A 14,888-nucleotide genomic window follows, 5' to 3' on the forward strand; every position below is an offset into this window, starting at 1 on the left:
ATTATAAATCCAGATTTAGGTAATACTGGTAAAAACAGGATTTTTATTAAAAAAAAATAACAAAAAGGGAAATATTTCCTAAATTGGCCATATCACTGTGGTTCCAAATTCAAATCTAGCCGCATAATCAACATAATTATGACTGCTCAAATCATGGACTGATATTGCCCATTTTCAATACTAAACAAACCTTATCAACAGCTCCTTTCGTTGGGCCCAATCATGTTTTCAACAGACAGACAGGCGGACGGACGGACATAACTAGATCGTCTTAGAGTTCCATAGAGACTCAGAATATATATTTATATATTTGTGGCTCTGCAAAGAATATTTCAATGTGTTACCCCTATATTCATAATTAATTTTTACATTTATAAAGTGTATTTTAACACTTTATAATTGTTTATTTATGTATAAATAGTTCAAAATATAAAACTAATTATTTTGTAATTGTTTTTAGCATGCTTAATAATGGCGCCACTCTTAGTTTACACGCCGTCCAAGCGTCTACGGGTCGCTGGGCTGCTCAGGAAATACCAGAAGCTTGTGGTGTTTTTTACGTCGAATGGGCTTTAGAAGGCGATGGTTTATACAAAGGAGATCGTATACTGGAAATAAACGGAAAACTGGTAACCTGTAAAACCAAAGATGAATTCCAAAAACTTGTCGGTAACACCGGCAAATGTCAAATGGTGGTATTAAGGAAAAAGCCAGCGGCAATACCACAAAAACAGCTCGATCAAGAAAAAGAAAACAATATGCGTTTGCAGCATAGGATCTCATACTTAGAGGAGCAAGTCAAAGAAATGCAAACTACCAAACATGAACATCTTCAACAACAACAACAATCACACCAGCAACAACACCAACAACATCACACCAGCAACAGCAATCAAGATAATCAACAATTACACTGTGGCAATAATGGTCATGTGACCAGCATCAGCATTTCCTCACCACCCTCAACACCACCAGACAAACCCTTGATTTATCAGCGAGGCAATTACATTACCACTTTGGTGGGTGGCAAGCCCATCGAGTTGATGGGTGATGAGACCCCTGAAACTGATAATAAACGTCAAAGTTTAACTAAAAGTAAATCGGCTGCTCACATAACAAAAACCCTTATAAGAGAGAATAGTAATCATGATATCAATGTTATGATATCGAATAAATCTCTATCAGCTTCCAAAATATCCATTAATAGCGACTCGGCCTTTATGTCACAGCAATCTCATAAAAGAGACAAAGAGAGACATAGAGATCGGGAGCGAGAACGCTACGATAGATCGCTTAGCAAAGCCCAAATGCTTGCACGAAGTGTAGAACATCTAAATCACCATAATGTGTAAGTACATAACAAATCCTTTATTGTATAAAAATAATAGTAATAACTTTGGATATTTCTTTCTTTCTCTTCTCCTAGAAACTATGATCGTCGGCGTGATACACCCCGTGGCACAGATGTACAAACGTTAAGATCACGTCTGCCATCCGATATGCGCAGTGTAAAGTCATTAGACTTTGATAGTGAAAATGAAAATACACGTTTCAAAGCACGCCAACAGACCAGTGATACCATGTCGGAGGCCCGTACAGTTAGACCAACTCCCCCCAAGAAACCTTTAAGACTCTCCCTGCAAAGAGCCCAAAGTCTACAGACCGTAGAGCTCTGCTCGAATCCCGACTCTGAACGCAAACGTCCCATGAAACGTGCGCACATTAATCACAACAACAACAATAATAATAATACAACCCTCAATGTTGAACATCAAACGGATAACAATAGCAGCATCCTTATTGAGAACTGTACAGCACATCCGCCACCACCACCCATGCACACGTCATCTTTGGGACGACATCGGCACAATATATGAAAATTACTGAATAATCTCTTTCGTCTACAAGAAGAGATCTAATTTTAAGTAGTTATGGACAAAATGTGTGGAATATTACAGAGATGCTACAAATGATTTATAAAATCTTTAAATAGATTTTAGTTTTATTTTAATAACAATAATGGTGTACTAAAGTTAAAGCTAATTCAATTTCAATTTACATATGTTGTACTATATAAAGGTTAAGTTCATTTTAGGTTCTATGTATATTTACAAATGTACATACTTATATTTGATGTAATTAATTTTAAATAATTGTCTAATTGTAAATTTTTGACTGGTGTAATGCATAAAGAAACAAACAAATACAAAATATGTATAAAATATAATAACTATAACTATAATATTATGCACTTTTTTATTTAAATAGTTTATAAATTCAAGTTTAATTTTGGAATGTTTGTGAGAATTTTTACGCTGTCTAATATTATTCACACAAATTTAATATACAAACAAGTAAGAAAGTATGGTCGGCCAAGCCCGACCATATAATACCCTACACTAAGAAAAGAGCAAAAACATTTTTCTTTTAAAATATCAATAATTTATATTTTTGAGTGATTTTCGGAAGTGGGCCTTATATGGGGGCTATGACCAATTATAGACCGATCACCATGAAAATAGGTTGTGTGATTTATGTCTCTATGAAAGTTTACTATGTTGAATTTTGTGAGTATACCAACATTTTTAAGCGATTTATGCACGTTAAAGTGATTTTAGGAAGCGGGTCTATATGGGAGCTATAACTAATTATGGACCGATTGTAACAAAATTTGGTGACATGAATTTTGAATATATAAACATTATTTGGTGCGCAATTTGTGGAGATACATTTATAAAATAAACATTTATGACCGATAAAGTCCAATTTCGGAAGGACATTTGCATGGGGGCTAGGTGAAATAATGGACCGATTTCAGCCATTTTCAATAGGCTTGGTCCTTGGGCCGGAAAAATAATATGTACAAAATTTGATCGAAATATCTTCAAAATTGCGACCTGTACTCTGCGCACAAGGTTTACATGGACAGCCAGCCAGCCAACCAGACGGACGGACAAATTCCAGACGGAATTTTCTAATTGTATTTTAGAAAATTCCAATTGTATTTCAGAATTCCAATTGTTTTTCAGAAATTTACATTGGTATTGCTATTAGAATTTTCTGAAATACAAATGGAAATTTCTGAAATACAATTGGAAAATTCTGAAATACAATTCGAATTTTCTAAAATACAATTAGAAAATTCTGAAATACAATTGGAAAATTCTGAAATACAATTAGAAAATTCTGAAATATAAATGGACATTTCTGAAATTCAATTGGAATTTTCTGATATATAATTAAATACATAAAATAAATTTGTCTTAAAAAAAAAATTATAATAAACATTTTTAAATTTTTCCCGATATTGGCCTAATGTTGAGCCGATTTTTCAAGCCCTTATTTTGCTCTTTTTAGATTTTTGATGCTACCAAGGTCTAAAAATTGTTATCCGTTATCTCAAATCCAAATGCTAAAAATTTGAACAAAATCGGGTAACGTTTAGAGGTTGCACATTTCAATAGAAGTTTCGAGTATTTAACCCATTAAATTAGCAATAGTTTAAAAAAAAATAAATGTTGAAAAAAATTGGAATCAAAAATTGTTTTTGTATTTCATTTACTTATGGATGTTAAACATACATATTTTCTGACCAAAGCCCTAAAAATTCAAGCACTTGATAAATATTTGAAAAATTAAATATTTTTCAAAACAAAAACATATGACTTGAATTTATGTTACCTTTTTACTGGAATACGCTATTGAATTAAAGTGTAATACAACTGTAATTCAATAGCTTGGCTATAATTCAAGGCTTGAATGACACTTTCTTTCAACTTGTATTCCATTACAAATGCTTATTGAGAACCCATTATAATTTAATACCAAAAAAATCATAAAATTACATACAAATCTCAATCCAAAATTTTACATTTTCTTTAAACGAAATTCTATGTACATAACTCTTAGTAACCGAGATCTATGGACAAATTAGGTAAAGAAATCGGGGTTGTTGTGTTTTTTTGCTTATATCTCAGGCATTTTTTGGTCGGTTTTTCCGATTTTAAATAGCAACCGAATCATATTCATGTACGAATCATGTTTATTATGACACGCTGAATAAATATTTCCATTATATATAATTTGGCTCAAGTTCATTTATTATAATTACTTTATAATAATACCAAAAAATATTTCCATTTTATTTATTCTAAATATAAACAATACGTAATTGCATATTGAATTAGCTAATTAATTAAGATAATTTGGGAATTTGTTAATAAAACGCCATTTATACAAGAACAATTTATAAAGTACGTGCTCAAAACCAACATATCTATACTTTTTTTAGAAACATGCACTGTAGTTTTAGTTATTGAGAATGTACGAAATTTCAATATTCAAGTATCTCAATTTGTTTTAAAGTTTTTAAACAATACAATTTACACACAACTCAATAAGAAAAATATCTTACAATTAAAATATGTTATTCTCTCTTAATACTCATTGGTATTATTGCCACCCGATTACACAAGTTTCCAAAAAATATTTTTATTTATTGAATGAAAATATATTTTTGAGTTGATTAAGTATTTTTTGTTTCCCAAATATTCGTCACAATTTTAAGAAAAATTAAGGTTTAATTCCCATTTTTGTGCTGTTATTATAAATACTAGACTTCATATTATATTTTTCTTAAGTTTCATCAAAATCTGCCCAAAATTAGAAATTCCAATTATTGAAAATTATTATCTTTGACCTTCACAATTTAAGGTTTAACGTTTTCCGATTTTATTAAAACTTTCAGAGTATATTTAGAATTATCTGGAAATTCATAACAAAAAGCAAATGAGCTCATTCGCCAAAATATGGCGAAAAAATTAGTTTTTCACGAAAATCGCAAAATTTAAATTGCAGGAAAAACTATAAGAGGTATTGTCATACTTTTTTCATATTTTTATTCCCTATTATATTCTCAATTAATCCCAATGTAATGCTCAAAAAATTCTGAAATTTGTTTAACAAAATTTTTAAACATTTTAAAATGGAGTTTTGAAACTAACGTTAAAAAAATTAAATTTTGTTGGTCGTACCTGCGAATAGGTTAACGGTATCCTACGAAGCCAAAAACTCATATACAAGTAAATATGGATATATTTTAAGTAAAAATGTGCTTTCATTTTAATATTTCTCAAAATACGTTAATTTTGTTCCTACATTTCTTGTTCTAGTGGCCTGAGACACGTTGATGGCCTGGGGAATTTTTAATATCTTTAACATTTTTTAACCAACTTTTGTCTTTTATATCTCATTAGAATGACAATTACGTACACATTTCTATTCTTTCAAATTAAATTGAAAAAGTAATTTTTTAATGGCAAAATTTTTACAAAGACTTGCAAAAAAAAATTAAATTTTTTCCCCTTCAGAGGTTTTGCCCCTTTGTTCAGGATGATTTTTATACCAATGTTTACCAAACTGGGGGGAGTGAGACTGGAGAAAATCCAATTTTTGTATATTAAGGGCCACCCTAATGTCCATACGTCAGTCTGTCGAGTTTCCAAAGTTTCTATTGATAAAAATGCATTCAACTGTCAGGGAATACATTCTAATTATTAAAAATCGGTTCTTTAATGACCCAGATATAAACGAAAAACTTAACTTTTTAATATTTATCTTAACAAATTTTTTGTTTGATTTATGAAAATCGTATCTTAACAAAATTTAATAAAGTAAAGTTAGCAATTCTTGAGATTTAAAATACTACAAATGGGCATATTCCACAGTACATGTTTCTGGCATTACTTTTTATTTTATTACTCTGGGTACTTGTTGTGAATTTTGTCTGTGCTTTTATTACTAAAAAATATTTTCGAGTAAGATAACAAGTTACGTGTGGGTAAGCTTTTCCAACTGCAATTCACTTTCGTTCGTATGGAATGAATGGATTAATATTGAATATACATTGTATGTAGCTGATCTAAAGAATGCTGCTCTATTACCATAAGAGAACAGTTGTATTTTAGCTGTTGAATTAAACGGTTGTATTTCCAAGTGATCAGTCGTTTTTCATATTTAAAACGTAATTACTTAATACTAGTAACATTTTTCAGAACAACAATTTAAATTAAAATTAAAAATAAAAACAATAGATACGGTAAGCTAATTTACGACTATATATTATTGGGAATTTTTGTGTACTAAACAAAATTTATAAATAAAAACAAAATAATTTATAAATTAAATTTTATTGTAGTCAACAAAAAAAGTGGTTTAAATCAGGTCATGTTTTTTTCCAAATAATTCTGTTTTGATGTTTATTAATAAATGAAATAAAAATCACAGCGATCATAAAAAATTAATAATAAAAAAATAATACATCTGGTTATTGTTTAGTTGTTTATTTATTAAACCTTTTCGATATTGTGTATATTTAACCTTGTTAACGAGTGTATACCTATAGTACATTCATACATATAGAAATACATACATATTTTGCGATCTTCATCTTTATGCCAGGCTAAAAAGGTGAATAATTAAAGGTAGTTGTTTGTGTTTAAAGATTTTAAAATGCAAATCACAGCCATTTTTGCATTTAAACAAATTCAAACAACCGGTTTTTGCAGTTACTAACAAGACGCTTGTAACGAATTTTTAATATCATTCAACAGAATCTTCTTGCACTTTGGTAATAATCCATAATAACTGGTATTTTGTATGTATGCACCCAGCTGTTAAGCAAGTAGTCAATGTATCCCTTATAGACAGTAATTGTCACGAATGTCTGACTGCAATTGATATATTTTGCGTTTGATACTTAAGAAAATTGTCACTTAAGTGTCTCTAAGTAATCTAGAGTGTAGTCACTTTAAACCTATATTTTGTACTGCACTTTAGAATGTTGTTATTTAACACATTGGCAAATTGGTCATTTAATCTATTGGAGAATTGAACCCAGACTAAAAATCCCGGGAATTGGTTAGTGAAAAATTGACAAAATTGCCGGGAAATTTGGCCCGGAAATTCCCGGAATAAAACCCTAATTAGCACCCGTACATGTTAAAAAAAACTACAATAGTTATGAAGCTGATCAAGTAACCAGTAAGGTAGCTGGACCAGCTATCAAACAGTCTCATAGTAATCAAAAAGGGTCAATTGACTCCTTGCTTGAGACAAGCACGTGTCACGTAACTACTTATGTAACTAGTTGCCATCCTAAGTGATAGGTAAAATCTGAAGTTCGGGACAGTCACCAAGAACTGCTGGGTAGGAATACATCAATACAGATGTAATACATATATACATACATGTTTACTACACACAGGGATATATTTAGTGACAAAAATGTTTTAATTCATTGAAACCCGAACCTGTTACACTGGCTAAAATTAGTAACTAAACTTTTTGGAATAAGAAAATCTTTCCGCAATCCACAGATATTAAAAATACAATTTTACGAGTATAATAAGTGACTAATTTCCAAATTTATGTCTAAATATAGGTAGGTCACGTTATTGCAATTACATATGGTCAAAAAAGGTGAAAAGACTTTAATATTCAATTAAATATTGTTAAACAAATTCTAAATATTTGATATAAAAACCCAATAAAAATCCTTCCAAACTGTATAAGAGTTTGTGAGATGATTTCATCGTTGGAGTCAAATCTTTTTCCGCCGAGCCATTTCTTCAGGTTTAGAAATAAGAAATAGTCATCCGATGCTATATCTGGAGAAGAGGGAGCATTTCATAGCCTAAACGCGGCAGCCACCTTGCGGAAAGCATTCTCATACCCAAGTGATCATTCAAAATTGAAGCCACTGAGCCATGTTTTTTACCATTGAAATTGATTCTGGAGAGTTCCCATAGTATTTATCATGCTTAGTCTTAAGGTAGGGTCACACATGGCAAATATTTGACTAAAAAGACGTAACCGCTAAATGAAATATATTTAAATTCTCTTATTGATTGTCAAAAACTCCTTTTACTTAAGAGAGTTCAAAACAAATATTTAGTTTTATTTTATTTGATGCTGTTTGATCTTACAAAACACTTGTAAGAGCAAACACGTCAAACAAATTTGTGTTAAATTGGTTACGCTTTTTTGAGTAAATATTTGTCATGTGTGACCCTACCTTTAGTTTGAGTGATAGTTTTTTTCAGCAAAAAATACTTAATGCACACAAAATTATTTTTTTTTCAATTGCTGTCAAACACAAACTGTTCAAATTTTGACAGGATTCAACAGACAGATTCCTATTGACAGGAGCATTGTTGCCCTTTCAGTTAAGAGGCTGAAAATTCAAAATGTCACGGACTTATTGCTTCACTTTTTTTTTTAATTTAAATTGTGGAATTAACAATTTGTATTTTTTTTTGTAAAATTGGTGATTTTTTTTATAATTTATAATTTTTTGACAAATTATTGATTTTTTAAAAAATTTATATATTTTTTAAAAATTTATGATTTTGTAAATAAATTATGATTTATTGAAAAATTTTCGATTTTTAAATTTTTTACAAAATTTTTAATTTTTTCAAAATTAATTGTTTTTTTTTTTTTAAATTTTCGATTTTTTGTGAAATTAAAAATTTTACATTCAATGATTTGTTAATTTAATATTTAGCCTTGATTTGCTTCAAATGAATTTTTGTCATTTATTTTTCAAGTTTTCAAAAAACGAAAAAAAATATATATCGCACTCGTTCAACAATACTGTATTAACTCAAAATTTTTAACAATTCACTTTTTGCAAGAAATCAACTAACAACATCAATATCTATCCACTGTAAAAATTTCATCTCGAAAACCACATTTGAGACCATTTTCGTGATAATTAGTGACTACCTTGTATCAACAAAAAAGTATTATTTTGAGTTAATACAAAAATTTAAATAGAAATACATCGTATATTTTCATAAAAAAATGTATTATTTTGAATTGAGCATTTATTCAAGTTAAAAATAATCAAATTGTTTTATTTAATGTGCTGTTTTTCTATAGCGAACGAGTACTTTGAGTGGAAATTTAACATGTGTTTTGTTATTGTAACAAAAACAAAATACATGTAAAACGTCCACTCAAAGCGCTCACTCGCTATATAAAAACAGCACATAAATTTGGTTGTATTTTGAGTTGATACTGTTTTGTTGATAAAATAATAAAAAAAATATCGAGAAGTTTTAGAAAAGTGGTATAACTCAAAAAATAGATTTATTTTTCAATAATTGCAAAAATTTTAAAGAAAAATAATGTAAATATATTTTCAAATGGAATTTGCTTAATATGATGTATTCGAATTTTCAAATTCTCTTAAAATGTAATCACAAACAGTTTTTGCCCTCTACTGAACATTTTAAAATTTTGAGTTAATACAGTATTGTTGAATGAGTGCGATATGTATTTGCAAAGGTCGAAGAAAACACATTTTGATCTAGACTTCATTAACATAAAATGTTATATTTTATTAAATTATTCGAATAATATTTTTTACTCATTATTGATTCGAATAATGAAAACATTATGAACTTTTGTTCGATTAAAATAAAACTCGAATAATTGACAACCCCAGTAATATATTCTGGATGCTTATGAAATTGAATGAGCCATTCTTTCCAATAAGAAGACTTATAGATCCCGTACATTGCATCCTACAGAGTCCATATTGATGGTTGCTTGATAACTTACATTTTTTATAATCACCATCAAAAACGAGGTATATTGATTTTGTGATTCCGTTTGAAATTCTAAGATGATATAGCTAAGGTTTGATTTGTTCACTGTGAGAACAGTCCATTTTGCGGCAATCCTGATAAAATGTTGAACAAATTAGTGTGTGCGAAAATCGGGCAACATTTTTCCATAGTCCCCATACAAGGCCTCCCTTAGAAAATGACTTGAAAATTCTTATAATAATAATTATTAATATCGTGATGAAATTGGACATATACAAGTTTTATACGAACCTAAATCTCTCTACCAACTTTTGTGATGATCGGTCCACAATTGATCATAATAATATTCAAATGAAGCCAAAAGTGAATGCCAATTTTTTACATTTCAATTAAACAACAAATTTCAATTTTATAATACATATTACGTGTTCTTTAAATTGAATTGAATTGAATTAATGATCAATTCAATTATTTACATTCCAATAAACAATTATATTTTTATTATAAATAATTTCTATAATATTTTAGCTTAAAATCGTGTTAATTTCCTACAATAAACATCACGTTTTATCTCCCATTGCTTGACTGACACACATTCGAATATTTTAAATATTCATCTAAATAGAATTTGACCCTGTATAGACATTGAAAATAAAAATAAAAAACACTTTCTATTGATATTCCTGAATGTAGAGGAAAAAACTCAAAACTATATTAAGGTTGTGATATCAAAACTACTTAACTGAAGAGGTCAATAATACAAAATGATAATAAACATGGGAGAAACAATTATGTGGAGAGGAGGCTTTGGATGCGATGTCATCATATTTTATAACATTGTGCCGCATTGTATCATTTCATCTGTCATCGAAAAGCTTGTGCTCGTAATAATATACAATACAATAAATAAGTACTTGTGGTTTAATAAATTATTAAATCCACCATAAACAAGCACGAGATTTTTATAGCGGTTTTTGTGGATATCTAAGTGTCTGTCTATTCATTAGACACACACTCTATTTGTGTACAGCCAGGTTAAATATATAATAAGACAGGTGGTATTTTTAACATAAAATATGTATAGCTATAGCATTGTTTGAAAATTATTAGTGTCATAATAATAATTGTGATGACTGTAAATATTTCCTCAACGATAAAGTGTGTTTCACACAAGAGAGAAGAGAATGACAGTTACTACAATATTAAATTTGATTTCATTGAATAAAAAATTCAACGTCACTGGGTAGTTTTCATTGACAAAAAAATAAAAACATTAAACTACTTTTATTTTGTATCTGACTAAAGGAAATAATAGTGTTTGTAGTAATAATCTAGTTCCATTATACATATTTGTTATACTAATGAATGCATGTACATATAAATATATTTTCCATTTCCCCATTTCAGTGAGACAATGAATTCTTGGCATTTATCATTAACCATTTTGACCGTTTGCACGGTATCGGCTCTGGCAGCAGAGGTAAGTTTTTGGTTTTTAATATTTATCAATATAATTATTTTATTAATTTTGAAATTTATTTTAGAAAAATTCTCATATTGAAGCCATTGCTTATGTGGCGAGCCCCAACAGTAATCAAGTAAATGGAAATGTAACATTCACACAAAACGCTTGCGGAGAAAATGTCCATGTTCGTGTTATAATAACCGGCTTAACTCCAGGAAAACATGGTTTCCATGTTCATGAGAAGGGAGACTTGACAAATGGTTGCTTAAGCATGGGTGGCCACTTTAATCCAGACAAAGTAAGTTTTTCTTTCTGCATTAAGTGAATTTTAAAAATCGACAGGTCTTAAACACATGTTTAATTTAATAACAAAAATTAAATCAGCCGATTTTATTTAAAGTTGAGAAAAAGTTAATTTTTTACTGAAATCATTCCAAAAGCTATCGAAAAATCGATGACACAATACCAATTGCCAAATCAGTTAGAAATTGATACTATTTATTTAATTTTATAAACAAGTATATACCCTTCACCAAATTATACTTTAAAATAACATTTTTAAATATTTTTTTAGGTAAACAAAATTTAAAATTTTTTTTCTCATAATTTTTCTTAAAATTTTTTTTGATTTTTTATTTTCGAAATAGTTTTTTAATTTATTTTAAAAAAGCTTTTACCAAATTTTTTTTTAAATTTATTATTTAAAAAAAAAAATTTGGTGAAAAAAAATTCGGGTTAAAAAATATTTTTCCCGATTGCAATGGACTTTGAAATATCTATCATTGGATACGCATATTGTCTATATTAATGACTTAGTAATCCAAATATAGATAAAAAATGGGCCAAAAATCGAGGTTATCCCGGTTTTTTCCTTATATCTCAGCCATTTATTGACCGATTTTGTCGATATATTGATGTATGAATCAAGTATGTAAGTTATTTGGGGGCAACGGAAAGTTAACATACATACGGACATGGCTATATCGACTTCGCTATCTATAACGATCCAGAACATTTGTGGGGTCGCAAATGAAAAATGTAGAAATTACAAACGGAATGACAAACTTGCCACTCATGATGAAGCATATAAAAACATTAAAAATTTTAAAAGTTTGGGTTCATTTTAACCCCAAGTGTCATTATGGGTTAATTTCCCTTTCCAACAAAATTTGACCAAAAATATATAACATTTTGCTATCATTCCATTAGAAATTCCAAATATTGAAAAATCCCCCAACAATAAATTTCAGTGAATTTATCAAATTAAAAATTGGGAATTTAGCATAAAACAATTTTACTAAAAAAGAAAAATTTTACCTTTGACCTTCACGATGTAAGGTTTCACGTTTTTCTTTTTTAGTAAAACTTTCAGAATATATTTAGAATTATCTTAACTGTAATATTCTATAATATTTGTCAAAATATGTTAATTTTGTAAATACCTGTTCTAGTGACCTGCGACACTGGGGAATTTTTTAATAACTTTAAAATTTTTTGACCAATTTCTGTTTTTTTTTGTCTCATTAGAACGACAATTACGTACACATTTCTATTCTTTCAAATTAAATTGCAAAAGTAATTTTTTAATGGCAAAATTTTTACAAAAACTGAAAAAATTGCATTTATTTCCCTTTATTTCTAAAAACTTCAGACGACTTTTTTTTGGTGTAATTTTTTTACCAAAGTGGGGTGAGACGGCAAAAATTCAACTTTTGTTTATTAAGAGCCACCCTAATGTATATATTGTCAATGTATAAAACTTAGTATCGGAGATATAGGCAAAGATATGTATAAGAAAATTGAAAATGTACTAATTTTTCCTTCCATTCCTTTTTAGATGGATCATGGTGGCCCCAGCGACGAAGTACGTCATGTTGGTGATCTAGGCAATATTGAAGCCAATGCTGATGGTGTAGTGGATACCACCTTTACAGATCATTTGATAAGTCTAACGGGACCACGAACAATTATCGGACGTGGTCTAGTCATTCACGATATGATTGATGATTTGGGAAAAACCACACATCCTGATTCGAAGAAAACTGGCAATGCTGGTGGACGTGCTGCCTGTGGCGTTATTGGTGTCAAGTAAATATTCAATTCATATACATTTATGTTTCCATACTATTGAAAACATCATTGTTGACTTTTACTACTTAATACTAAAAAAATTTATTTGTTGTACTAAACAAAAATATTCAACAAATTAATACCACACTGCTTATGAGTATAAATTAAATAATTTTAAACAATTTTGTATTGTATTTGTCGTTTTTATTTTTTTTTGTTTTTTTTTTATTGTTTGTCTACTAAATTTTGTTGGTGTTATTTTTATTTTAAATGTATTTTATGCTATGTGTATCTAGGATTTGAAATTTTATAAATCTTATTTTTGGGTAATAATTTAGGGTCGTTTTTTTTAATAAAATTTAATTTTGAAATTTATATTACACTATAATAATCTATAATTGAAGAACATAAATGTGTATAAAGGTAAATATGTCTGTGATATTTTTAACATAAAAACTTACCATATCCATGTAACATTATTATCACTCACTTTAGCTAACATGGGATTAATTAGTTGTGTTTGTCAGAGTTAATTGAATGATGATTAATACATTTTAAATGTTTTATCGTGTTTCTCAACTTTATTTACAGCCACAATAGTTCACCCAATGCTGCATTATCATGTTCTTCACCACCACCACCACCATCTCAAAACCAACCAACATTTTTTGTACCTCATGACAAACCACAAGATCAAGTTATCTATCCTCTATTATCTTCAGGCTATCCATATCATTATCCCTATCCTCCCACCTACCATTATCAACAACCACATCCTTACTACTATCGCTAAATAACAGCAAGTGGTCTATTTACTTAATCAGATTCATATAACAGTTTAAGACATTTGTATTGAAAATATTGAAATCCATTTCTTACAGCTATTTGGAACATACTTTTATGTTCACCTGTCCGTACCGTATTATTACCATATCCTCATCCTAACATCATCTTATTATTATTATTGTCCACAATTATTTTAATTATCCGTCAATGTAAATGTCTTCAATACTCGTACTATTGTCAATTATCAATATGCACTTCCTCATCGTTCACAATAATCTAATGAAATGTTACAAATTGCCATACTATTTCTTGCAGAGCTGTTGATGGTGTTTTACCTTGTACTGGTGGCTCTTCTACAATGGGCATATCCCTTTCCCTCCTCTCATCCGTTATATTTGCCATAATATTGAATTATTATTAAGTTCTTACCAACTTGTATGAATTTTTAGTATATTATTCTTATAAAATTAAATAAATCCATCCATTATTAATTATTACGTATGATTACTGTGAAAAACTAGTTTTATTTAAGAAGAAATTACCATTCCCGCGAAACGCTTCTGAAATATCTAACCGACTTGTCTTTATAAACACTGAACCAAAATTCTAAATCCAAAATTCTAAATCAAATAATTACATTTATTAAAAAGTTTATAAAACAAAAATTCCATACAAATTTTGTTTTATAAACATTTGATACATTTAATAATGTATTATAAATTAAAGGTTCAAAAGAATTAATTCTTAATTCCATTTTCAAAATCTAATTAAGTTGTATCTCTTGACCATTCAGTTAATTAATTCATAGGCTTTGTATCTCAAATGTATTTAATTCATTCCTTTATAGTATTCTTTATAGTATTAATTTCTTATTGAATCATTCTTATTTTCTTCAATTCAAAGGCTTAAAATTCAGTTGATGAAAAAAAATGCAAGTAAATATCCTTATAGAT

The 14,888-nt window shown here is 28.8% G+C and overlaps 2 protein-coding genes across 4 annotated transcripts in view; both read left to right on the forward strand.

Annotated features, from left to right (window-relative positions):
* sprt (PDZ domain-containing protein sprite) overlaps positions 1–2,229 on the forward strand; it is a 28,342-nt gene extending 26,113 nt beyond the window's left edge. Inside the window, exons 5-6 of the mRNA XM_065514046.1 lie at positions 461–1,348; positions 1,427–2,229. Of these exons, the coding sequence (XP_065370118.1) occupies positions 461–1,348; positions 1,427–1,877 (1,339 nt within the window). The 3' untranslated portion in view covers positions 1,878–2,229. The remainder of the gene's footprint in view (positions 1–460; positions 1,349–1,426) is intronic.
* Positions 2,230–5,973: 3,744 nt separating this feature from the next.
* Positions 5,974–14,452, forward strand: Sod3 (Superoxide dismutase 3). Of its 3 annotated transcripts, none has more exons than XM_065511640.1 (5): positions 5,974–6,097; positions 11,022–11,094; positions 11,159–11,377; positions 12,917–13,167; positions 13,741–13,963. In XM_065511640.1, the coding sequence occupies exons 2-5, from the start codon at positions 11,029–11,031 to the stop codon at positions 13,940–13,942; spliced, it is 738 nt and encodes a 245-aa protein (XP_065367712.1). In that variant the 5' UTR covers positions 5,974–6,097; positions 11,022–11,028; the 3' UTR covers positions 13,943–13,963. The 3 variants fall into 3 exon arrangements, with proteins under 3 accessions (XP_065367712.1, XP_065367714.1, XP_065367713.1); XM_065511641.1 differs by lacking the exon at positions 13,741–13,963 and adding an exon at positions 14,251–14,452 and having other exon boundaries at positions 5,983–6,097; XM_065511642.1 differs by lacking the exon at positions 13,741–13,963 and having other exon boundaries at positions 5,981–6,097; positions 12,917–13,171.
* Positions 14,453–14,888: the final 436 nt, after the last annotated feature.

This window comes from Calliphora vicina, chromosome 5 (genome assembly GCF_958450345.1).
Source record: "Calliphora vicina chromosome 5, idCalVici1.1, whole genome shotgun sequence".
In the NCBI taxonomy this organism is placed as follows: domain Eukaryota; kingdom Metazoa; phylum Arthropoda; class Insecta; order Diptera; family Calliphoridae; genus Calliphora; species Calliphora vicina.